The following is a 24,520-nucleotide window of genomic DNA, read 5'->3' as shown; positions in this document are numbered from 1 at the left end:
CTGACTCGCGCGCGCGAATGCAGGGGGTTCCACGCGCTATTCACACCTTTTCCAAGTCTCTCCCGCTTGACTAAAGTAAAACAGAAATACTGCAAAGTAGGCTAGGTCGAAGAAAAGACAAGTGTGCGCCGCAATGAATAATTATCATTGTATTAAAATGTTTTGGCTAATACCGACTATTATTTTATAGCTGTGTCTCACAAGGACTGGGAACTACCGAATTCACGAATTTGATTGGCTGAAATCAATATTGAAAGCGGTTTAGATTTTCCCATCTAGACCGGCATCTAGACCGGTCTAGAAAAAAGGTACAAAGAATATAAAAAAATTGGCATATAAGACACAGCCATATAATAAACATCTTATTAACCGAGCTAGGTCGGTCTGTATGGGAGAATCTTGACCTCGGTCGCTGGTACAGACCTCACTGCGTTCGGTCTGTACTCGCGACGTCGGTCAAGATTCTCCCATACAGACCTCCCGCTCGGTTAGTAAGAACTCAATAAAGTCTCTCGTAAAGTTTTTAGTGAGTTGCAGCGCGAGAAAGGCTGCAAAAGCTTGATCATTCTTACAAAATTTGAGGTGATTTCCTCTGGAGGGGATACCAGTCTGGCACAGATAACGCCTTTATGGGTTTCCCTGAAAGGTTGCTGATTGAAAGTTCTTTGAAGTGTTTTGTTCAAGTACATTACAGAATGTCCCGGCCAAGTTTTCGATCGATACATGTTCCAATCTGCTTATCACGTGGATTGATGGGTAGAAAAACTAACGAAAAGCAAAACACAGCACGCTCTTTCTGCCACAACTTGAAAGGCGTTCGACAGGCTCGTGGACTGAGTGACTCTTTACCATAAACAGATCACGTTGCGAGGCAGGCGAGGAAAATAAGAATGGAAAATAAAAAAAAAAAAAATAAGTGGAAGAAGAAGACGACTACAAGATTTTTATTGCAAAACTCGATGGCATATGTTCTTGTTAGCTTCCGGTCGTCATATTTGTACCCCTCAGATGGATACAAACCTGGCGTTTCCAAACAAAGCTTTACGGATTTGAGTAAAACATTCCTTCGAATACTCCAGCACGAAACCTCGCACAGACCTGAATCGTTGCGAGACTTTTTGAATATTCATCTTCTTTTATCTCTTTGACTCTTGACTTTATTTTTCGGATGGCTTTGATGATAGGGCGACAGTGGCAATATAAAAAGAAAAATAAAATAGCATAGATGGTCACCAGTGTGTACCATCCACGACAAGTTCGGCCATCATCATTATCATCATCATCATCATCATCATCATCATCATCATCATCATCATCATCACCATTTTATTTGTTTGAGCAGGTTGAATTTTTATGGCAGCTATATAGCTGATGTGGACCTGCTATTTTCCCACCCATCCCACCCCAGGGGAGGACATCCATCACACAGTGATCTCGTGCGTGGGAAATTAACGTCTCCTACCCCTAACCCTGCAAGAGACGGGACCTCCATTTATTCGTCCCTATCCGAGAAGACTAGAATATCTAACCATTTCTTGATGTTAACGTTTGAGAAAGGTAGCATATTCTTCTTAATCATTTTAAGCCCTTGAGTGTTGGTCCGGCCGGGGCTTGAACCCTCGTCCTCCCGCACAACAGTCCAGCGCTCTATCCATTGAGCTAACCGGGAGGCGGTTAGGCCCGCCCTAGACACACCCCTTTATCCGCCCCCGAAAACACATGCACAAATAGTTAGATTTGAGAGTGAGTTTACTCTCAAATCTAGACTTCAGTTGTGTTTATAATTACATAACTCCCGTATGTTGATAAATTACCATAATTTCGTTATCTCTTTAACCAGTGGAGGATATGACGCGATTGTTTCTGCGAATTTTTTTTTCGAAAAAAATGCATGCATCAGTCATGCAAAGCGGGCGCGATATAAACGAGCGGGAGCTAGTCGGGAAGGTAAACGACATTCGATCATGGAGGGCTCCACCATGCTAAAGCAAACTTGAGAAACGAAGGATTTTAGTATTGTATACAGGCGGAACGATTGGAATGAAGAAAACAGATGGAGGTAAAAGATCGTTGAATAATTTTCCTCTATATTTTGTTTGGCGTCTCATGTTGTCAGACATGTTGTCTGATAACGCAATGATCATATTACTTATGCTTTGTTTCACTTTGTTTAGGATATCAGCCGAAATCTGGTCACCTTCAGTCGCAAATAAAGCGACTTCCTTTGTTGTATGATGTTGAATATGCAAAGATTGAACCCAAAGAAAGAAGAGTTAGCCATGCCGTAAGTCTATTTACAATAAGCGTGCGTGTTGAGCTGTTTCATAATCTGTCCCCTCGATTAACTATGGCTGTTTGAATGAATTGTTTAGGCTTTTGTGAAAAACGTTTTGTTTTTAAACCCTGCTGATCTGTTCGATGTGGTCTTAGCGAGCGATAATGAGCTGTTGATATTTGTAGCAATGTATTTAATTCGAGAGTTACTATAATTATTACAAAATGTCTGCGTCGACAAACGGGAGTCAAAATTTTTTTCTGTACATCCTTCGTCGGTGTTGAATTAATATGTAATCAAATTTTTTAAAACCTGTGTCTACAGTGCTTTTTAAAATTAACCAAGCTTACTTTCCTTTTCAAATTGTTTATTCACTCTTCGTCGCTCGACATATGTTTACAAACATGCTTGAGTGACTTACGCGTGATTACACGTCATAACCCGGCAAGTCAATGATTAACCTTTATCTTTAATAAGTATGCTCCTAAGACAGCAAAAAAAACTATATTAGGAGTTTCAAAATAATATCATAAAAAAAATAACAATAATTTCAAAAACAGTGGCACTAAGTAATGAAAAACAATTGGTTAAAACTCCTGATATAAGTATGATCTATGAATTACAAATAAATAAATATAAAAACAACAAAATATATTGAATGATTATATAAATATAGCTATAACATAATGTACTATTCCTAAACTAAAATATTAAAACAATTGATAGATGTCAATTAGATGACTTGATGGCTGCAAGAGCAATTGCCTTAAACTCATTTAAGTTAACGTCTTTGGTCCGTATCGCAGCTCAATTTGGAAGAGTCATTCAAAGATTGACTGTGTTTTAACCTGAAAGGAGTTACTTTTCTCTGCTAGACAGAGTTGTTGTAAACTTTGGCAACTATGAACTCTGTTAATTTAATTTGGAGGGGATACGAAATAAATTCAGCAAATTTTATGATAAAGAACTGTTTTTTTTTTAATAGGAGAGAAAAATGGAGTTTCCAGATGGTTTTTTTTTTGTTGGAAAAACTCATTAAGGATACTTGTGGTATTTTTCATATACCAGAAGGTGTAAAATTCCCATTTTTGTTGGATTCCCAGAGTTGTGGTCTAGCAGAGCCTGGTGGTCCATGGCGCCTTACTTTTGCTCTTGGGTGACTCAGGAATCTTAGTATTTTTCATAAAAAGCATATGCTGGGTACCCTGGATTTCAGTTTCAGAGCACTAGGCTCCCCTCAATTTTTCTTAGAGCACAGCTTTGATTCCCAATTTGCATGCTATTCATGTTATTTAGATATTTCTGCCTTGAAGCTAGTCCAGAGCATATAGATGAATTCAGTACCATAAATGAAGGTAGACAGACATTTATCGAGTATAAATAATGGTGATAGGGCCAAATGGAGTCCTATTTGTACAGGTAATCACATGATTTCGAGTGCAATTTGGAATAAATAAGCATGAGTAAATTTTTTCAGACTAACAAAATTGCATAAGCCCGTAGGGCGAGTGCAATTTGTGGTCTTTGAAAAAATTTACAAGTGCTTATTTATTCCAAATTGCACGAGAAAATCATGTGATTATGTATTAATAATATACATGAAAAAATACGAGGTAGCTTCTTGTAACTACGCAGAAGAAAAGCGCATGCATCAGGTGCAAAAATAATTTATTCAAACCCGCAAGTGACATTGACCTTGACATTGACCAATCATTCTGACCAATTAGAATGTCTGGTTTGTTTCTATCTTTACACTGAATTAACCCTCTTCTGCACTGAATTAACTCTCTTCTGCACTGAATTAACTGAAAACTGCATTCATCTTTACCAATCAGAACTGAGAAGTTTTTTCATGTATATTATTAGGTCTATAATCAAATGAGTGATTGACAAAATAGGACAGCTGTGAAGTAGAAGTCTGATTTGTCAATCATGGATATTGAAACGACATGAAGTTCTGTTACTAATTAATCATAACTATTACAATTTCTGAAAGAAAAAGTACCAAAAGGACCAGCAAGACCACAGAGATTGATTGACAAAAGCGACTATCAAGGTATTTTTGAAAACAGTGACAGTGAAAGAGAATTTGATGGATTTTAGTCTTTAGATAGTGGAACAGTGATCCTTTGTAAACATTTGCAATTTTCTGCAAATGTTTCCACTTAAGAAGACAGTTTTCTTTCATAGTGAAGTTGTTTTGTTTTCAAATGAGAAATTAAAAAAAGAATGAGTTGTCTCAACTTTTTGGGTTGATTGCATTAATTGTTACTGCAAAAACTTTTTTCTCCTGAGATCTGGTCAATAGTTCAGAGAACAGCCTATACATAGGTGCGGCGTATACATGCGTAAATATGATCCATTTTGGGAAAATATATATGGAGACAAGGTCTAAAGTTAAAAATGCCTCCATTTTGGAAGTTTCCCATTTTTTTAAAATAAGTGGTTATTTCTATGGTTATTGTGATCAGTTCTATGGATTTAGCTGGTGGGACTTAGTATGATTGTCTGATTACAGGTGTTTGATTACAGCCAAGTCATGCAAAGATTCTGATTACACTGTCTGATTACAACTCTACAGACTATAAGTAGTGAAAAATGAAGCAGCTAATGCAGCAATCACATCTGAGGAAATTACGATGGTTGATATGATTTATTGTGATCAGGAGATTGGCAATTAATGGGTTTCCAGACTCAAATTGAACAATTATGTTTATATAGAGAATAAAATACCAACCCAGGTGATACCAATTTGAATTCCATGTCTACAAGCAACCATGTTTTATTCTTTATAGAATTGCATAATTGAATGAAATCTTGCTATCTAATTGGTTAATGAAGCATGGTATCTAGCATGGAATTGTGGGTTGAAAATGAGGCTATAGTTATAGTTTCCCATCTATGTATATGTTGTGGTTCAATTTTATCCTTAGTTCAAATTTTATTTTCCTTTGTTCTCGGTCATGTTAATGTATGATAATGAGTTTGAAACAAAGGGAAATAAAATTTGAACCAAGGATAAAATTGAACTACAACATATACGTGACAACTATCGTCAAATAGTAACGCCAATACTGCAAAAAAATTTTCCTACAATGTCATTTAAAATGTTTTCAAAATTATTGTCACCATTTGAAGAGCCAAAACCAAACAAAAGCATTTTTCAAAGGGAGCTGGAGGTTCTTCTTGCCTTTGAAAAGGCTTTCTGGAGTGCATGCTCTGGACGAAAACTAACAATATTGATGCAGTTTTCCTTTTTTTCTCATTTTTATTCATTTATGCGATTCAAGGAAAATCCATTACCTGACACATGGATTCCGCATTAAATTGCCCATGAAAACCAGTATCAATACGTGCTCTCCTTTGCTCAAAATTAGGACCCACCCTGCCAACAAAAGTCTTGAAATTAAGCTCTCTACCTGCTTTTAAACTAACTATTTTAAAGTTTCTTTTGGGCTTAACTTTTTAGTGTATCACAGTATAGCTCTTCAATAAGTCACATTTACTTGTTGTTTACCATTACTCAAACAGCATATCAGCCCATGGAGTGCGAGTGCTATATTATATTAAAGAATACTTACCTCTCAAAGACTCATCAAACATGACAATCGGCGATTGGGTAGAAATCGCACTGGATATTAAAGACAATTACAGTAAATATGATGGGTTTGTGGTGATACATGGAACAGATACAATGGCTTACCGTGTGTCTGCTTTGTCATTTAGGCTGGAGAACCTTGGTAAATCTGTGATCTTTACTGGTTCACAGGTAAGATGTCCCACTTTTGAAACTTTTCATTAACCACTTAGTTGGTAAAGTGAGAGAGTCATAGATATGATTGTGTGACAATGTTATGCAGAAATTCTGTCAAGTTTTAGTGTATTTATTTGCCTTCATGCATATGAACTAGTCTAAGAAAGTAAATTAAGATTACTTATGGCTGGATTAAGGTGGGTGTAATCTTGTAGTCTAACAATCTTTGAATGCTGTCCTTCAGTAACATTTTGGGTAAAACAATAAAAACACCAATGTGGCCTTGAATTACTGTAAAATATCATAGAAGTCCGAGCTTTCGCTGCTCAACGGCATCATCAGGGATGGAGTCTAACAGTTTAGGGTCCAGTTATTGAAAGAGTGAATGATTGTAAGCGACAGATAAATGGCCATGCAGTGGATAAGTGTTAAAACTATTTATTACACTATCCATCACCTAGAGATATTTGCAATGGATAGCAAGAATTTTTTATTTTATCAGGTTCCAATTTATGAGCAGAGAAATGATGGGCGTGACAACCTGTTAGGTGCACTAGTCATCACCGGGCACTACATTATTCCTGAGGTTTGTTTCTACTTTCCTCCACTATAGAGGTTTTGCACAGCAGCCATGTTGGATGGCAGGAACAATAAAAATATTTTGCATAAGAAAGAAAACTTTTTCCCATGGGTAAAATAATCTATTGTTCCTGCCGTCGAACATGGCTACTGTGCAAAACCTCTATAGAAAACCACCGCTGGTGGAACAGGGCATTATTGAATTATCAGTAAAAATTACTGTATCTAAAGGAAAAACGTGTTGTAATCAATATATTAGTGTTTTGATTTTCTTTTTGGCAGAATAACTGAGTGTGTTTTTCCCTTCATCAGGTTACTCTGTTTTTTGCTGGATGTTTGTATCAAGGCAACCGTTCCACCAAAGTGAGTGCTGGGAGCTTTGATGCCTTTGACTCCCCAAATCTTCCTCCTTTGGTGACCATGAAGGTGAACATAGAAGGTAAAAGCATATTTAACCCTTTACACCCTAACATCAGTATGCATATTCTCCATACTGTTCTCAACACATTCCCTTAGGTGCTGACAAGGAGAATTTGTTTAACAATCAAAAGCTTCTTTAGTTGGTGATCATTTTGTATATTCTCGTGACCTTAATGTGTGATTCAGGGGTGATATTGTAAGGAAAAATTAGATACTAATTACTGTTTGGGGTCAAAGGGTTACAGGTTACTTCAAAAATGGTTTTGAAAATGTCATTTACCCTCTTCCCTTTAGGAATAGACATATATGTTTCTGATTAGATTGTTGAGTGTGAATGCATTTTCATCTGTAAAACTCAACTGCAAGGTTATGTCTCTGGAGGTGAAAAAAAATTAGTTATCAGACACTGTAATCTGTCTAGAAATAGTGAAATGCTTTTAAGCATTTCAAAACCTCTTGTGTGGTCTTAGTTAATTTTCTAACTCTGCATCCCTTAACCCTTTAAGTCCCAGAAGTGATGATTCTGTAACTTCGTTCTAGAATCACATCATTACATAAAGTCTTGCATTCTGATCGATTATCAGATCATTGCAGTTAAACGGTTAATCTATTCCCCAGAAGGAAACCATTCTAGATTTTTCATAAACTTTTGGTGAAATAAGTGGCTTCTAATGATGTTATTTCCCAGCTTGGAATGTCCAATGCCTGTGCAACTTTATTTAATTCTTACAGTACAGTGGGATGCAATATTCCGTTCAAACAGTCTTAACAAGTTCACAGTTTGTTCCAACATGAATCCCAACATTGGACTACTTAGGCTCTTTCCAGGGATTACATCAGAAACTGTAAGTTATCAGAGAATCCCTTTCAAAGTAATAGTAGTTTTGTTTGTTTGTTTTTTTTTAATCCAATGAATATATAATGTTACATTACTTTTGTAAATGTACACCAATGGTAAAACACATACACATGAATATATTGTATGCAAATGAGTATGAATGTATTTCTCATCTTTTTTTTTTCTCTTTCTCAGGTGAAAGCATTTCTAAAACCTCCCATGCTGGGTGTGGTCCTGCAGACATGTGGGTGTGGAAATGCTCCTAACAACCGCGAGGACATCATTTCTGACATAAAGAAAGCTACTTGCCGAGGATTTTTAATTATCAATTGCACTCAGTGTCTCCATGGTCCTGTGGTTGATCAATATGCCACAGGAAAGGTAAGAACTTTAAAAGCTAGGGTTACCTCTTTCATCTCACCTTGTCTCCTCTCAAAAATCTGACTGTGCAGCATTGAATTCAAGTTTAGAAGTATTCTGACCACCTTTAGGACACTTAAACCCCTAAGATCTGATTGTTAATTCTCCACTCTAGCTGCTGCACATTTCCTTGTAAATTAGGTACAAGAATTTATTGTTATATCTAGATAACAACTTCTAACTGATAAGTTTAAGTTTTCTCATCACTGGTTTGCTTGATAATGTATGGATATTACAATGAGAAATTACATAATAATGAATTACTATTGGTTATCTTATGATGTGGTCACTTATGATGTGGTCACTTAGGATGTGAATCATGACCTTTCAACTACACACTGCTTGTCTTCCTCTGGTCTCCCGAAACCAGTCGACCATATTGCCCGATAAAGACTAACAGTATTCACTCAAATTGTCGCGACTTGCATCATAAGTGACCACATTGTGAGACAAACGTTAATACCTTATTATTATGGTACTTTACCATGATGAACAAGCACAACCTTTTTTTGAGCAGCTACATGGTTAATGACTGGATATTGCAACTGTGTTTGGGACAAGATGAGGTCACAGCTCAGATCCCCCCTGGCCACACCCCTAGTAAGGGAAGCTAAATGGTTAATGACTGGATATTGCAACTGTGTTTGGGACAAGATGGGGTCACAGCTCAGATTCCCCCCTGGCCACACCCCTAGTAAGGGAAGCTAAATGGTTAATGACTGGATATTGCAACTGTGTTTGGGACAAGATGGGGTCACAGCTCAGATTCCCCCCTGACCACACCCCTAGTAAGGGAAGCTAAATGGTTAATGACTGGATATTGCAACTGTGTTTGGGACAAGATGAGGTCACAGCTCAGATCCCCCCTGGCCACACCCCCAGTAAGGGAAGCTAAATGGTTGATGACTGGATATTGCAACTGTGTTTGGGACAAGATGGGGTCACAGCTCAGATCCCCACCTGGCCACACCCCTAGTAAGGGAAGCTAAATGGTTAATGACTGGATATTGCAACTGTGTTTGGGACAAGATGGGGTCACAGCTCAGATCCCCCCCCTGGCCACAGCCCTAGTAAGAGAAGAATTTACCACATTAGGATTGTTCCTGGGTGGTTTAGGGCAGAGTTTAAATGGAGAGAGGTTATCAAAGACTGAGTCAGAAACCTCAGTACAAAGGCTATTGTATTTGTTTGTATTGACACCTCAGCAGTTAAATTGTTGTTGTTGCTGACACATTTGTTATCAGGTGTTGTTAGATGCAGGGGTAATTCCTGGCTCAGACATGACACCTGAAGCTGGACTCACTAAACTTTTGTTACGTGTTGGGAAAAACGGAGCTCAGTTTGAATGAGAAACGAGAGGTAATGTATGTTGCCGGGTCAGTCTGACCACTTCAGTTTCAATCTGTTCTTACTTCTTTGTAGTTTAGTTCTGTTAAATACTGTAATTTTCTTACTTCTTTTTTTTTTTTCCAGCTGATTCGAAATAATATTCGCGGAGAGCTCACTGTTGCTCCTACAAAGGAACAGTTCTCTCTAAAAGACAGCTCATTCATCGCTGCTGTAGCATCGTCATTACAGATTAGCTCCAGCAAGGTTATCATTTTATTAGTTACCTTGTTTCCTCGAATAAACACCCACACTCAAATAAATGCTCACACCCAAATAAATGCCTATATTTTCTAATGTATTGACAAGGAGAATTCGTTTAACAATCAAAGCTTCCCAGTTTGGCGATCATCACCTTTATTCTTGTTATCTCAACATAAGTGATTTACCAGAAATTAGATACTGGTCACCCTTTGGGGTTAATTAGGGTCACCGATAATCATAAGAAAGAAAATGATAAGAAAACAAACAACGGAAGTAAGCTATCTTGCTCACGAACTTTAAAAAATTGGCATCGCTTACATAAGAGAGTGTGGTCTCTCTCAAATGAAAGTGCTAATATATAAAATAAAAAAGTTAGTATGCTCCTGACGTCACCGAGTAGGATGCCGGTTAGTGTTCCTTCCCTTACTTAAGACAAGCCTGTTCACACCCTCCCCCCCTTTCCCCGTCTGCCCCTCGCCCCTTTCCCCGTCTGCCCCTCGCCCCTTGCCCCGTCTGCCCCTCCCCCCTTGCCCCGTCTGCGTGGACATGGAATACTTTTTGTACGAGTTTTGACTTTAATTTCAGGAAATAAAATTCATAAGGCAAGCTCTCCTTCCTGTGCTCATGAGCTGTGCTGCAAGTGCTGGAAATGTAAGGACAATGGAAGAACTTCTGAATCAGGTAGGGAAGGCACATTATGCCGTCGGCTTTTGTCGTGAACCATTCTTCTCATACAGCCACAGATGATTCGCTTTTGTTCCTGCCAGAGGGAAGCGCCTTCCCGTCATCCCATTTACCGCTTGCCACTCTGACTCACACTCGACTAAATTGTAACGGACACTGGCAGGCTAAGCTTGCTTACTGTGACCTAGGTTGACGTCTCTTGTGATCAACAATTTCCAAACTGCCTTTTAAAGCGAAAGTGAATGAGGCCTTTTTCATTGAAAAAAATCTCGGTTTGAAGGGACGAGCGAAAGAGTGGAGCGAGCGAGGAGGAAACAAAATTTCCTCCCAGACCCCTGCCGTTTCCTGCTCGCCCGCGTTTTTGCATGTGTTTACTGGCCTAGAACATGATTGGGTTCAATATGGATTTTCTGTATTTTTTTTTTTTTTTTTTTTAGGGTGCTAATGTAAATGCCACCACGGACTATGATGGTAGGACTCCTCTTCATATCGCATGCGTAGAAGGCAACACAGAAGCGGTCCAATTTCTTCTGGAAAATGGCGCAATAACGCAAGCTCCAGACAGATTTAAATGTTCTCCTTTAGACGATGCAATTAAATTCCGGCACAAAGAGATCGTCAAAACCCTTCGGAAAGCTGGTGCACAGCTTATGAAATCTTCAATGGAGACAGCGGTTGAACTTTGTCGCTTGGCAGCGAAAAATCGAGTGGATGACTTACTCGTGTGGCAGCTCGCGGGAACGGATTTAAATTCCAGTGATTACGATAAAAGGACGCCTCTCCACGTGGTGAGTTTATGATATTAAGAAAGACGCGTTCAAAGATTTCAGCCCTTTAACTTTGATTGATTTTGAATGATATCCGGGATTTCATTGTCTTCAGGGACTATATTGTTCCATGATTGGTGCTGAAATCTCGCACCCTTCCATGCAAGCTGACTCTAATCGCGGCTGTTTCCCGCGCTTTGTCTTGTGGCCTTACATTGCTCCGTGATTGGTGCAGAAAACTCCCATCCATCCATGCAAGCTGACTCTAATCGCGACTATGTCACCCGCGTTTTCCCGCGCTTCGAGCAATTTTTGCTTTGAACTCCCATTGGCTCAAGGTAGTATTTTTCGCATTTGGTTTGCTTTTTCTGATTGGCTGTGTTGAATACGTTGTTGTTTTTTTTTTTTTTTTTTTTTTTCCATTGAAGAGATTCAGAGAAAATGTACCCTCTGCTGGAATCATACTTTTGGTTGGGTCTTTTTTTTTTTTTTTTTAACCTTTAGTGACTTGCATCTGATTTATCGTACTATATCACCCTTAAATCAAACATTAACGTCATGAAAACAAGGGAAATGCTCACCAACTAAGGAAGCTCTTGGTTATCAGACAAATTCTCCTTGTCAACACTTCAGGAAGTGTATAGAGAGCAGTGTGGAGAATATGCATACTGATGTTAGGGTGTGAAGGATTAGACTTTTCTTCATGTTTTGAATTTCAGGCCGTTTGCCGCAACAACGTAGATACTGTTGCCTTCTTGCTGGAGCATGGTGTAAACCCTTACCTCCGTGACATTTTTGGCAGCACCCCCTTGGACGATGCTAAGTCGTATGAATTGGTCAAGATTATCGATATGTTAGACGAATACTGCGGAATAAAGCAGTTTAATGTTCTCTCACTAACTGAATGATCTTGAATACTTATTTTACATGTCTTTTAAATATGGACAAACAGCTTGTTTCACGTTTTCAGTTGGTAAAACAGGGCGAAATAGTAAACAGCGCGCCAGTAGCGGCTGGGTGAAAAAATGAGGGAAGCTTGGGTCGAGTAGCGAAGAGAACTCCGGTATGCAACCCGACCCAACCTCCTCTTTCTTGCTTCTTTGGCGCCGTTTTTAGTCGCGCATCATTTTACCGACTGAGTGCCTCGAACAAGCTGATGAACAAATGGATTTAGAAGATTGAAAGTGAAATGTTGTAAATAAGGAAAATATGTTCAAATTAACTTAAGTCAAGGAGATTGTAGTACAGTTAAGACTACCAGAGAGAGATGTTTTCAATATGAGGAAGATTGCGCGCGAGTGACTTAACATTATTTAGAAAGGAAAGCGAGGTAGCCGACTTTTAATTCTCACGCGACTGGCAAATTTTTGAAAACGATTAAAAACTTGTTATTGACGAGATACTAAGGACAAGTTTCCGTAACGGCCGCTTAAAAAAACCTGCATCAGTTTTAACTTTGCAATACTCCATTGAAAATCGCTCTTTCAGCTGAAACGGCAAAATTGGGAAAGTTGTTTTAAAGTTATTTTTAAAGGCTGTCAACTATTTGAGGGATGTGATGTTATTTATTTTTGTATATGTGTTTTGGGTCGCTGACATAGATTTTATTTATAGAAATCATCAAAGTATTTATTCACCATTCGAAGGAGCATGTAGTATGTAGGCATTTTATTTACACGAGAAAAGAAGTTTCAGTGTTTCGTTCACCAAATTTGCCTTAATATGTTTGTTTGTATTCATGCGAGCGCCAACCGCTATTTTGTTTGTCTGTTTTTATAACCCTGTAACTCCAAAGATCTGATTGTTAATTCTACCCTCTAGCTGTTACACATTTTCTTGTAAATTAGTTATGGGAATTTTTAGACTTTCTCAAAGTCGTTCACTTGGTTTTCTGTTCTTTGTACATGTGTTTTAGGTCGCTCTCATAAATTTGATTTATAGAAATCATCAAAGTATTTATTCATCATTCCAAGGAGCATTCGCTCGGCTCGGCTCGCGCTTCGCGCTCAAAAGCGCGACTTGTGAGGTAGGGAATTTCGTGTTAGATCAGGATAACAATTTTTAGCTGATAAGTTTGAGTACTCCCATTACCTGTTTGGTGGATAATGTATGAATGTGGTAGGAAGAAGTTTCATGTTAATCACATGTGGGAGTGAAAGGGTTAATGGGTTAAGAAACCTTAACGTGAGAATTGTATTTTCATAAAGTATAAGCTGAGTAAAGGAAATTTTGGGAAACTATGATTCTGTGTTTTTTTTGTTTTGTTTGTTTTTTGAAGATCACTCTTAAACTTACACTTGGGGAAAGTGACCTTTACGTAGGTCTGGTCATATACTGGGAGATACGAATGCGAAAGTAATAACAAATAGAAAAGAAAACAGTGTCAGACATAAAGTATTCTCACAAGACATGGCGAACTCCTCCCATTTCGCTCTCATTTTTTGCTCACAAGCTTTAAATTATATCAGAAGCTAATGACTCAGATTCATTGTTATAAGCTTCTGATTATACGTAACGCTAGTCACGCAGCACCGCACGTCAACATGATAAATTGGGTGGCAAACCGGTTCTCGTGTAAGGTAAGGCAGCAAGAGACGAGCACGTGAGCAAGTCGTGGCTTCACTCTTGTTGGAACCTTTGAGAGCTTGCGAGAAAGGAAGCAACCAAAATAGTATCGCTGTTTCTTCCTAACATTGTGCTCACCGTGTATCAAGAAGAAAGCTAGCAATGGTAACGGGATGGCCGGTTGAAGGTGTGTCTTTCAGCCTATCTTGTCAGTTCAGAATAGCACTACACCCATTTCATTCTTGAGTGAAAGGGAGCACTGATTTTCGTTTAAAGAACCGTAGTCTTGTATGCTTATTCATATTAGGTTCCAAATGATTTTGTATTATTTTTCACTCGTTTTCTCAATATTTTAAGAGAACTTTTCCACTCCCTTCTCTGACGAAAATTTCCAATCCTTTCACCGTTTTTAAATAAGGCTCGGTTGTTCAGCAAACAAAGATGGCGAGTTCCCTCACTCCAAATATGAACTTTTTTATCAGCGATTTCGGAACGTTATGAATGATCCCTGCAAGAAAATCTCGGTGAACTCCAGGACAAGCCTAAAAACACTTCAGGAGTGTGGCGAAAATGACGACATTTCTGTTACAACAGGTTGCTCAGAAAAGTGCGCAGTATCGCCGAGCACGAAATTTCCGCCCTCGACATCAGCGAAACAAACAATGCAGTCAGCTTCTGGCTCGGACGCTGCTGACAGTGATGTTGGAATGAATAGGCGATCATTTCATGCACAGTTGTCCAGGAGTTTCTTTCAGTCGCGATCTTCGAGTTCGTCCTCTGTAGATGGTGGTCCGTCGAGTCCGTCTAAAAGCCGTCTGGGCACGGTTCCTGTGGAAGACCCTATCACACATGAGAATGTTGTAAACAGTAAAGTTTTGTTGTTGTATACTGGTGGTGCGCTTGGATGGAAATTAGATCCAAATCTAGAAGGTAAATATTCCAAAGTAAGGAATATAATTACTTATGATGTGACCGATTGCTTACAGGGACTAAGAGAAAAGAACCCTAGCTGATTTTAAATAACGGGTTTTGAGGATATTTTTCTTTTGAGCAAAAACTACTCTCCCCCCCCCACTCCCCTGAAAAAAAATTCGGTGGGGTGAGATGATATTAACTCTACTTTCAAAGCATTGTTGTAAAGTAAAGACTTACATCTTGATTTGGTGCAAGGCGATGTTTTGATTCCCATACTTGGCTGCACAATATGTACCTATGTTGATAAGTCTCCTAGGAGTCAACTTGTTCCTGCTAAGTTAACCACTGGTTTTGCAGGATTCCATCTTGATAAAAAGAATATACTGAAGGAGCTGAAGAAGCTCCCCATGATGCATGATGTGGAGTATGTTGACTACATCCACAGCAATGTACTGGATGATATTCCAGAGGAGGGCATCGAATCAGACACAATAGTGATGCCGTGAGTAAATGGGAAAACTTTAACCTCTGGCACTCATAGGCTCTCAATAAGAAAATTGTCGAGTTAGCTGCAGTTGTTTTAACCCCAAATACATTGTATAAAATGTATAATACTATGAAAAGTGCTCAAAGTCAGGGTAATGGTAAATTCAAATGACCCACATGGTGTCAGAACATTGTATTAGTCTCTGTTGCATGAAAGGGCCAGAAGTCAGGGCACCGTGTGACTGGATGCAAGTTTATTATTGGTTACACCCAAAATATTTTATCAGGTTTACCTACATTTTGCTGGAACTCATTTAAACAGTGAACTCTAAAATATAACAGAAGAAGTTGCAAGGAGATTGGTGAAGTTTTAATGACAATCGGCCCACCATGTATTGTTTCTTTATTTCTAATCCATTTAGTGTCAGCAAGTATGGAAAACGTGTCTTTGTTGATGTTCTCGAGATGAAGGAAAGTCATGTAGTAGTGCACTCTAAAGATCAAGACATTCAAGACTGGATCCACATTGCACTCCAAATCAAGGAATGTTATGAGAAATATCATGGATTTGTTATTCTTCACGGCACAGATACCATGGCTTACCTTGCATCAGCAATCTCATTCATGTTTGAGAACCTTGGAAAGTCCGTGATCTTTACTGGTTCTCAGGCAAGTTATAAGTCCAGTGCCCTAATCACTTAGCCACACTGCCTTTTGATATTGTCATCTTCTTTCAGATGCCAGATAATTTGACTCATGGTTTGCTGTATTTACCTGTTTAACTAATTTGCTGGATTTATTTTGTGTAGTATGCTTTGAGTGATCATCTAAATGATGGAAGGCAAAATCTACTTGGAGCTTTAATGATTGCTGGCCATTATGTCATCCCAGAGGTAAATTTTACTGAGTATAAGAATGACAAGTGTGACTTTCATGAAAAGGTAATACTATGAGATAAAATTAATGCAATACAGGATTTTTTAATTCTTTATTTTAAGTTGATTGCAGGGCCTTGCAGAATACTGATTTTGTTTGTCTTACCGTCTCTTTCATCATCATCATCATTATTAACATTGTTATTATCAATAAAAGTATTTTCTTTTATTATCATTTTTTCTCCTATTTTTCGTAAAAAAAAAAAAACCATGTTATAAATACCTCTTATTTTTTAATAAATCCTACGCCAGGTGACTTTGTTCTTCCATGGAAAACTGTATCGTGGCAATCGAGCCTTGAAGGTTGATGCACGCAGATTTGGTGCCTTTGACTCTCCAAACTGTCCTCCTTTGGCAACAGTAGAAGCTGGTATTGAAAGTAAGTGGTAATGTTGTTCAAGCTTTGGATGACTTGTCCAAATGTGGTTCTTTTAAGAAGATACAGGACAGAGTTCAATCTGCTAAGAATATATGAAAATCATATATTTGAACTGCGGTTAAAGAAACACATATGAGAACGATCTCAGTGAGGGGCACTATTTAAGCAATAGTGAAATTAAGACCTGAAAAAAATTCAGGCCTGTATGGGATTTGAACCCATGACCTTTGCGATGCTGTTTCCTTTTTTTACTCATTTTTATTCAGTTATGTGATTCAAGGAAAATCCATTACTTCATTTGTGAATTTGGCATTAAATTGTAATAGTTTTGAAGGCTGGCAGTAGATATTTACTATGCTGCTGCGAACCCTTAATTAACTTCCAGAAGTGATTAGCATTTAACTTCTCCTTATAGTATCCATACATGATCCAGCAAACAGGTAGTGAGAATAATCAAACTTATCAGGTAGAAGTTGTTATTTTGATTGAACACCAAATTCTTGTAACTAATGTACAAGGAAATGTATAGCAGCTAGAGGGGAGAATTAACAATCAGATCTTGGGAGTCAAGAGGTTAAATAGGGGCCAAAGGTTTACGAATTTTCATCATAGACTCTTTCTTTTCTTATTTTAATTAACACAACAAAATGAAAATGTCATTTTTATCTCAAAGAGCTTATTTGCTTTATTTCTGTTTGTCTTTTTAATTCCAGTTGAGTGGGAGGAGCTCTTTTATGAAAATCAAGCAAGTAAATTTGAAATCCACACAAAGATGAGCTCAAGAATAGGAGTGCTGAGAATTTTCCCTGGAATTACGCAAGAAGCAGTTAGTATTACCCTTTCAACCCTGAAGAGAGACTGACTTCTAATTTCTCCTTACAATATCACACTTAAATCAAGTATCATTTCCTTTATTTTCCTGACCTTTATACACCGAATGCAAATATGGCGTCCAATTTGAATTATAACATAACCAAAGTAAAGCGCGCGCTCTGATTGGTCAATTTAGCGTCCCCCATTTGCCCATGGGTGTACGCTGCTGACGTGAGCAAATGCAAAGACTATTTTTCCGCGCGCGCTTGTTTTTTTCTGGTCGCGTAAGATTTGTTAGATAAAAGGGAACTCTTTAACAACAATGTATCAATGTTATGTTATAAAACAAATGGTAAACACCACAGCGTACACTATTGAGTTATGGATGCACTTGGGAGGTTTGCTAAGCACTCAAGAAGCTAGAGTCGCTCTCGGCTATCGCCTCGAGCGACTCTTACGCTTCTTTCGTGCTTAGCAACCTCCCGCGTGCATCCATAACTCAATAGTGTACGCTGTGGTGTTTACCATTTGTTAATTGCCATTGTTCTGGACTCACTAACCTCGTCTTCACGTGGAAACACAAAAGGATTATTACATGTGTGAGAGGCTAGTCAGTCCAGAACAATGGCAATTCAAATCAGATGCCATATTTGCATTCGGTGTATAAAGGTCATGAAAATAAAGGAAATGATCACCAATTTAAGAAGCTCCTGGTTGTGAAACAAAATTTCCTTGTCAGCACCTTAGGAAATGTATAGAGAACAGTATGGAGAATATGCACACTGATGTCATGGTGTACAGGGTTAAATCCTCACCCCTGCTTCATGTTACTGCAGTTTAATCCCAAATATCAGTGTGCCATACTTTCTCCATACTTTTACACATTTCCTTCAGACAATGTGAATTTTTCAAAAAAAAAAAACAAAACAAAAGGTGCCAAACTTTGCTTTATTTTCAACCCATGAAAAACATACCCGAATAACCCCTGTGACTGCAGTAATCGTAACCTCACAACACCACGATGATCAAGACGATTTATTCGGTACGAAAGATGTTGACGGTATGTGGGTTGAAACTTAAAAACAATAAATGAATACGAAATTACAACAATTGACTAGTAAAACTGACTGGAATGAAATACACTGAACGAACTGAACAAACTTGAAATGACAATACTTACATTGTTACGATTTCTACGAAAGTGCTGGATGAATATAAACTGCCCAAAGGCGAAATAAAGATAAACTGGAGTAACTGCATAAAGCGAACTACTGTATGACTAACGGAAGACTAAACTCTGAACTGCGAAAAACTAATTTATATATGCGAAAACGACTAGCTAACTTAAAGTGCAGTTAACGCCTATATTACGAAAGAAACTAATGAACGAAGATACGTGACATAGAAACAACAGAAGCTAACTAACCAGCGAAAAAATACTAACGAACGACGAGAAACAGCGACAACACAGAGACACCCTAATGATTGATTGAATGAGAAAAACAAAAAGAAAAACATTCCGCACGCTAAGACCCTACAACCCTTTTCTAAGTTCTCCTTACAATATCACCTTTGAAACACGCAGTAACTTCACGAGAATAAAGGAAATGATCACCAACTGAAGAAGCTCTAGATTGTTAAACAAATTCACCTTGTCAGCATCTTACGAAATATATAGAGAACAGTTTGGAGAATAAACATACTGATGGTTAGGGTTAGTCACCAACGACTGGGTGAAAAGCAGCTGAGGTTCTTGGGACGTTCTAATTATTTTTCATGCCATTCCCTTCCCTTCCAGGTACATGCTTTTCTTGAGCCTCCAATCCAAGGAGTTGTTCTTGAGACCTATGGCAGTGGTAACGGCCCTGATTCACGAAAAGAACTCTTAGAGGAGATACGAGCCGCGGCTAAACGTGGAGTGATTATAGTGAATTGTACTCAGTGTCTGTACGGTCATGTTGTGGATTCGTATGCAACAGGAAGGGTATGTTCTTGGTTTAGGAAAAACATTTGAGTGATTGCTGTAATGCTTTGATCAAGGTAATCAGATTCATGGTCAGTCAGAACAACTAAAAATGTCACAAAGAAGCCTTGAGAACTCAGGATAAGGGCAAACGAACCGCTAGAAGCGTGGGAAAGCACTGGTGACTGTGTCACGTGTAATTTTTGGTTTTCCATCTGATTGATGGAGAGGATGGCGAGAGTTTTCTTTGGACCAATCACAGAGCGTATTAAGGAGTAACCGAAGAGCACACCGCAACTCTTTTTACACGTGACACAGTTTGGAGGGCGAAGGAAAAAACAACAGACAGTTTTCACATTCAATAAGATGCAAGCCTGCTAAGCTTGCAGTCAATTGGATGTGTGATGCAAACAAAGACGACCCGGCGCAAAAACTGAGCTTCAAAGCTACTCATTCTTCCGTCTCACAGTCTTCTCGCGCAACACTTTAAGGCCAACAAGATGCAAATAAACCATTGGGTATTCTTTTGTATTATGAATACACGAACGAACTCCCTCAACCTCGTTCCCAGGACCTTTTCGCTTAGTCGGGGGTGGGGTAGGAAAAGGCCCTGGGAACGAGGTTGGAAATCTCTACAACTACTTTTAATTTCTAACTGAAAAAATTCTCCATTTATTTCCTGATTCGAGTAGATAACAGTAACTGAAAGATGTATTTGTCTCCACGTCAGGTTTTGGTGGAAGCTGGTGTAATCTCAGGAAATGATATGACGGTTGAGGCAGCGCTAACCAAACTCTCCTATGTACTTGGACATGATGAGCTCTCGCTGGAAGAGAAAAAAGAGGTGAGAATTTCATTTTGTTATTTTATTGTCATCATTTTCTAGCAAAGGGAGGTATTGTGATATAAAAGGTGGATCAATTAAAGTTTCTGCAGAATCAATTTACTTAGTATTTTTGCTAGGTTTTGGTCAGTCTCAGAGGAACCTTGACAACTGAACTGAAGGTTGTGAGAATGTGTTAGAGATAAGAGTCCTGTTTGGAACATGTGGGTTGGGGTGGGGGAGGGGGTTGAGTGAGTGGGGAAGTAGGGGGAGGGAGGGTGGAATAATTCTCCCACCACAGTAAAGGAGGAGGATTGCTTCTTCAGTTTGGTCATGTTGAAAAAAGAAAAGGAAAAAAACAAAAATTCAGTAATGAAAGAGCCTTACTATGTGAGAAAAAAAGCTAGAACCTTAAAATGTTTTTTTTTATGAAAAGTGACGTGTACTGTTCACTGTATGACTTTAGATGATGAAAAAGAATCTACGTGGAGAGTTGACACTGTACAAAAACGAAAAGATGCAACAGTTTTCTTTGCGGGACAATGAACTGATCGATGCCGTAGCTTCACATTTCAAAGTTGGTTCAACCGAGGTGAGCAAAGTTTATCTTAGATCAGACTCGGTTATAAGCTTGCTACCGCGCCTTTTTTTTTCCATCCGTATTTTTTTAATAGTATTTCCGAGTGATTTCATGGGATTCCGAAAGTAGCTGTGAGTGCGTTCGTTTGCTAAGTAACGATTATTTTTGTAGCAAGGATGTTATAATTAAGTATTTTGTTCCTCATAATACTGGACTTGAAACGACGGATGATGGAATGCTCTGGCGACTTAAACTTTTCTCTCGAGTTTCTTAGACACTGATTGTTCACCCATCATATCGTAATAATTCATTTCCGTACTCTTTTCTGTACCTAAGATCAAAAAAGTTTACAAAATGCTAGCTTGAAAAAGGCAACACTTTTGTTACTTTTCCCTGCCAACTGTCTTTCGACTTATCGAGCAACACTCCGTTGCGTGACAAGCCATACGAAAAGACGGCTGTGAAGCCGTCCTCTCACCAGACTACACTGTCCGGCATCCCTCGAGTTTCAATTTGCTATGTACAGTTGAACTCGAGAAAGTCTTCCAAACTAGTGAGATGTGAAATCTAAGCAAAGCACGAGTTTTTACGGCACTTTGCGGGGAAAATTAAAAGCATCAGAGCTCTGGGCTTGCAAAGTGTCACACCCACTGGTTTCTTTTCGTCTCGCATTTATTTATTACAGGAAGTGAGGTTCATCAAGCAAGCGTTATTTCCGGTGTTGATGTGTCACGCTGCGGGAAGAGGCGACATTGATGCTATGGAAGAGCTGCGTCAGCAGGTAACTATCTGCAGTTGGCGAGAACCTAAGTCGGGAACAGATAATTTCCTTTGTGACGTGACCTTTAATGAAAGCACTCATCCTGAGAGGCTTGAATCAGGGAAGAAATATTGGCTTTGAAAAAGTGTCGTTTGCCTTAGAGCCGCCCTTGCAATCTAATTGTTTCTCTCACATAACATATTATTGGTTTCGTGTTTTGTTTACAGGGTGGTTTATTAAGCGTTGCCACCAGTCACGACGGTCGCACCCCAATTCATGTAGCATGTCTGGAGGGTCAGCTGCAAGTCATTCGGTACCTTCTGGAGAAAGGCGCCTCACCGCACGTTTTCGATAATCACGGACAAACCCCTTTGCACGATGCTATTCGTAGTGCTAATGAGGAGGCCATTTTACTTCTCAGGGAGTTTGGGGCTCATTTAGGGCCCACCACAGTGAATACGGCCCTTGAAATATGCTCCCTTGCCGCTGATGACAAGGTGGATAGATTGCGGGCCTGGCACTTAGCCGGGGTTGATTTTAATGTTGGTGACTACGACAGGAGAACGGCTTTGCATGTGGTGAGTTTGTTCAATCATTCCTCTCTAACTGAGGTAAAAGAGCTCAGAGCTAATAAAAGGAAACAATTTGCCTCTCGTGTTGACAATTGGTTTGTTTGATGGCTGACCGCTTGCGATTTTGAGTTTAATATAGGACGTTGTGCACGGTTATTTACTGACATGTTTTTCGCCTTTTTTCATTGCTTTTAGGCTGTTTGTCGAAATAATGTGAACACAGTTAAGTTTCTGTTGGAGTGCGGTGTTGATCTGAACTTGCGCGACCTGTACGGCTTTACACCACTGAAAAACGCCGAGCTTTTTGAAAACAGAGGAATGATGGAACTACTCCAGTCGGCGGCACAAAAGACGACTGAAGAAGCTGACAAGTAAAGAGGAGCGACAAAGCTCGTGAGGTTCACCAGTTTTCATTCAGTGTCATAAGAGATCCGGGCTTGAATTGGTTTTTACTTCATCTACTCGGAATTCACTGTGATTGGTCTATGAGTCGCGCCAGCTTCTCAACCAATCATATCCAATACTGAATCCAACCGCGACGTCCCCTGCGATCTCCCGCCACTGACGCAGGTTACTTGCTAGGACTTGAGACTCTCATTGGTTCCTTATTATATTTGGCTTGTTTTGATTGGCTGTTGTGATTATGTGGTTGAAGTTTTGTGACTCTCAAGTGAAAAGCTAATTCTAATTATTTCAAATCAAATTTCAAAAGAGAAAAAACCCTCGCGGGATCTTGTAAACTGACGGATATATGAAATTGTGGCTGAGATATGAAGTTTCCGGAATCGCGGAAGCCGGAATTATTTGAAAGTTTAAGCGTAAAGTTAACGGCAAACAGTGAAGGAAAAAAAAAAATGACGGAACATCTTGCCGTCTGCTTTCGTTCGTTGTGAAAAAAATTAATTTCTACTATTTATATTGACTAATTTTTTCTCAAACATGAATTCAAATGAAAAAGACTTCCTTGCTACTTTTGTTGGGGTATTTTATATTAGTTTAGTTTATTTATATTGAATATTGATTTTCGGTTCTACAAGTTATCTTGTTGTAGAGTTTCAACAGTTTTATATCTATCGATGATGAAAAGAGATGTTAGACTCAGAGAAGGCGAGATAAAGGTGAAAATTATTGATTTAAAATAAAAATCTCCGTACGACATTTTTTGTTTGTGTTTTTACACGGCTAAAAGTGATTTTGCCTTTTTTAAAAAATGTAATTTGGTTCTCGCAGTATATTGCATCGCTCTTTGACTTCGTATTCCCAGATGAAAAATTACCACCAAGAGTGACTAGCATCTAATTTCTCCTGACAACCTACCCCTGCTACCACAAATCAGTTTACTACCAAAGTCTACCATGCTTATATCATTTTTAAGTATACGATAGTTCTATACTTTCCTTTTTTTTTGTAACATCGCAGTTGAGTCCAGTTCAGGTTTCGCTGTTTTGTCTTTGTTTCATTCAACTACTGCACTTTGTATCTTCTTAAAGCTTTGTCTCATTTTCACTCATGCGCAAGGGGATCAATTCTAAATAAAACCCGGTACTACGCGAAAGAAATGAAAGAAAGGTACAATCTTGGTCTTATCTTATTGTGAGATGTGCTAACTCAGTGTTCGTTTCGGTGAAGGCAAACGACAAAACCTTTCTTTATAAACTCCTGCTGAATTCTTTCTGGTGTACTGTGTACGATAAACATAGACCTGCTCAGAGGCGGATCCAGGAATTTTTGATTGGGGGGTTCAAACTTTGGTTCAGAAAGGACTGTTGGGCTCTTTTGAAGCAAATAACTTCTTCCCCCCCCCCCCACCCCCTCCCACCAGTCGCGGTTGCACGATATATTTCCTTGGCTGCTTACCGTTTACTTGGATTCATTAAAAGAACCAGCCAGTTAAAAAGTGATATACGATCCTGTCGATGTAATAATTTCAGTCTCAACGTTGTGAACGTCAGGTCCGATAGTGGGGTCCGGACCCCCCCATACCCTCCCCCTGGATCCGCCACTGCTGCTATCGTCATAAGATATCTTGTGTGGCTATGGACCATTGTGTTGAAACAATTGCTGTCTCGCAAAGATTTGAACCGTTCATAACAACAAAATCAGGGAAAAGGAAAATTCGAGACTTTTCGAACACAAAGCTTATTCGATTACGGGTATCCTGTTGACTTATCACTCTGTCTTGAGCTTTTACCAAAAAAATCAGCACTTTCAAAACACCGTGACTTACTAGCTTGTGGGGATGTTTTGCTTGTGATACAGTTCTGACGGCTTGAAAGCATGACATCAAGTCATCGCAGCGTCCGCACTTGCGGAGGCATTTGACCACTGTGTTTATGCATAGGCGCCCCAAGCTCACGTCCAGTGGAAAAACGAAAGAGTATTTCTTGAAAGCGTCACGCGTT

The 24,520-nt window shown here is 39.0% G+C and overlaps 1 protein-coding gene and 1 pseudogene across 2 annotated transcripts; both read left to right on the top strand.

The window, feature by feature from the left end:
* The first annotated feature begins 1,901 nt into the window (after nt 1-1,901).
* LOC148728132 (L-asparaginase-like) lies at nt 1,902-13,570 on the top strand (annotated as a pseudogene). The gene is made up of 12 exons (XR_015989054.1): nt 1,902-2,059; nt 2,175-2,284; nt 5,807-6,044; nt 6,532-6,615; nt 6,921-7,047; nt 7,761-7,873; nt 8,062-8,247; nt 9,531-9,645; nt 9,760-9,879; nt 10,462-10,557; nt 10,998-11,348; nt 12,047-13,570. The product of XR_015989054.1 is annotated as an L-asparaginase-like (transcript).
* Nucleotides 13,571-14,301: 731 nt separating this feature from the next.
* LOC111327971 (60 kDa lysophospholipase) lies at nt 14,302-23,276 on the top strand. The gene is made up of 12 exons (XM_088725959.1): nt 14,302-14,822; nt 15,165-15,309; nt 15,716-15,962; nt 16,103-16,186; nt 16,481-16,607; nt 17,321-17,433; nt 19,219-19,404; nt 20,114-20,227; nt 20,673-20,798; nt 21,472-21,567; nt 21,774-22,124; nt 22,314-23,276. Exons 1-12 carry the CDS (start codon nt 14,390-14,392, stop codon nt 22,491-22,493), a joined length of 2,202 nt encoding a protein of 733 aa, XP_088582085.1. The 5' UTR covers nt 14,302-14,389; the 3' UTR covers nt 22,494-23,276.
* Nucleotides 23,277-24,520: the final 1,244 nt, after the last annotated feature.

Source organism: Stylophora pistillata, chromosome 6, assembly GCF_964205215.1.
Source record: "Stylophora pistillata chromosome 6, jaStyPist1.2, whole genome shotgun sequence".
NCBI lineage: Eukaryota > Metazoa > Cnidaria > Anthozoa > Scleractinia > Pocilloporidae > Stylophora > Stylophora pistillata.
The sequence above is the reverse complement of the archived record's forward strand: the minus strand, read 5'-3'. Positions and strand labels throughout refer to the sequence as shown.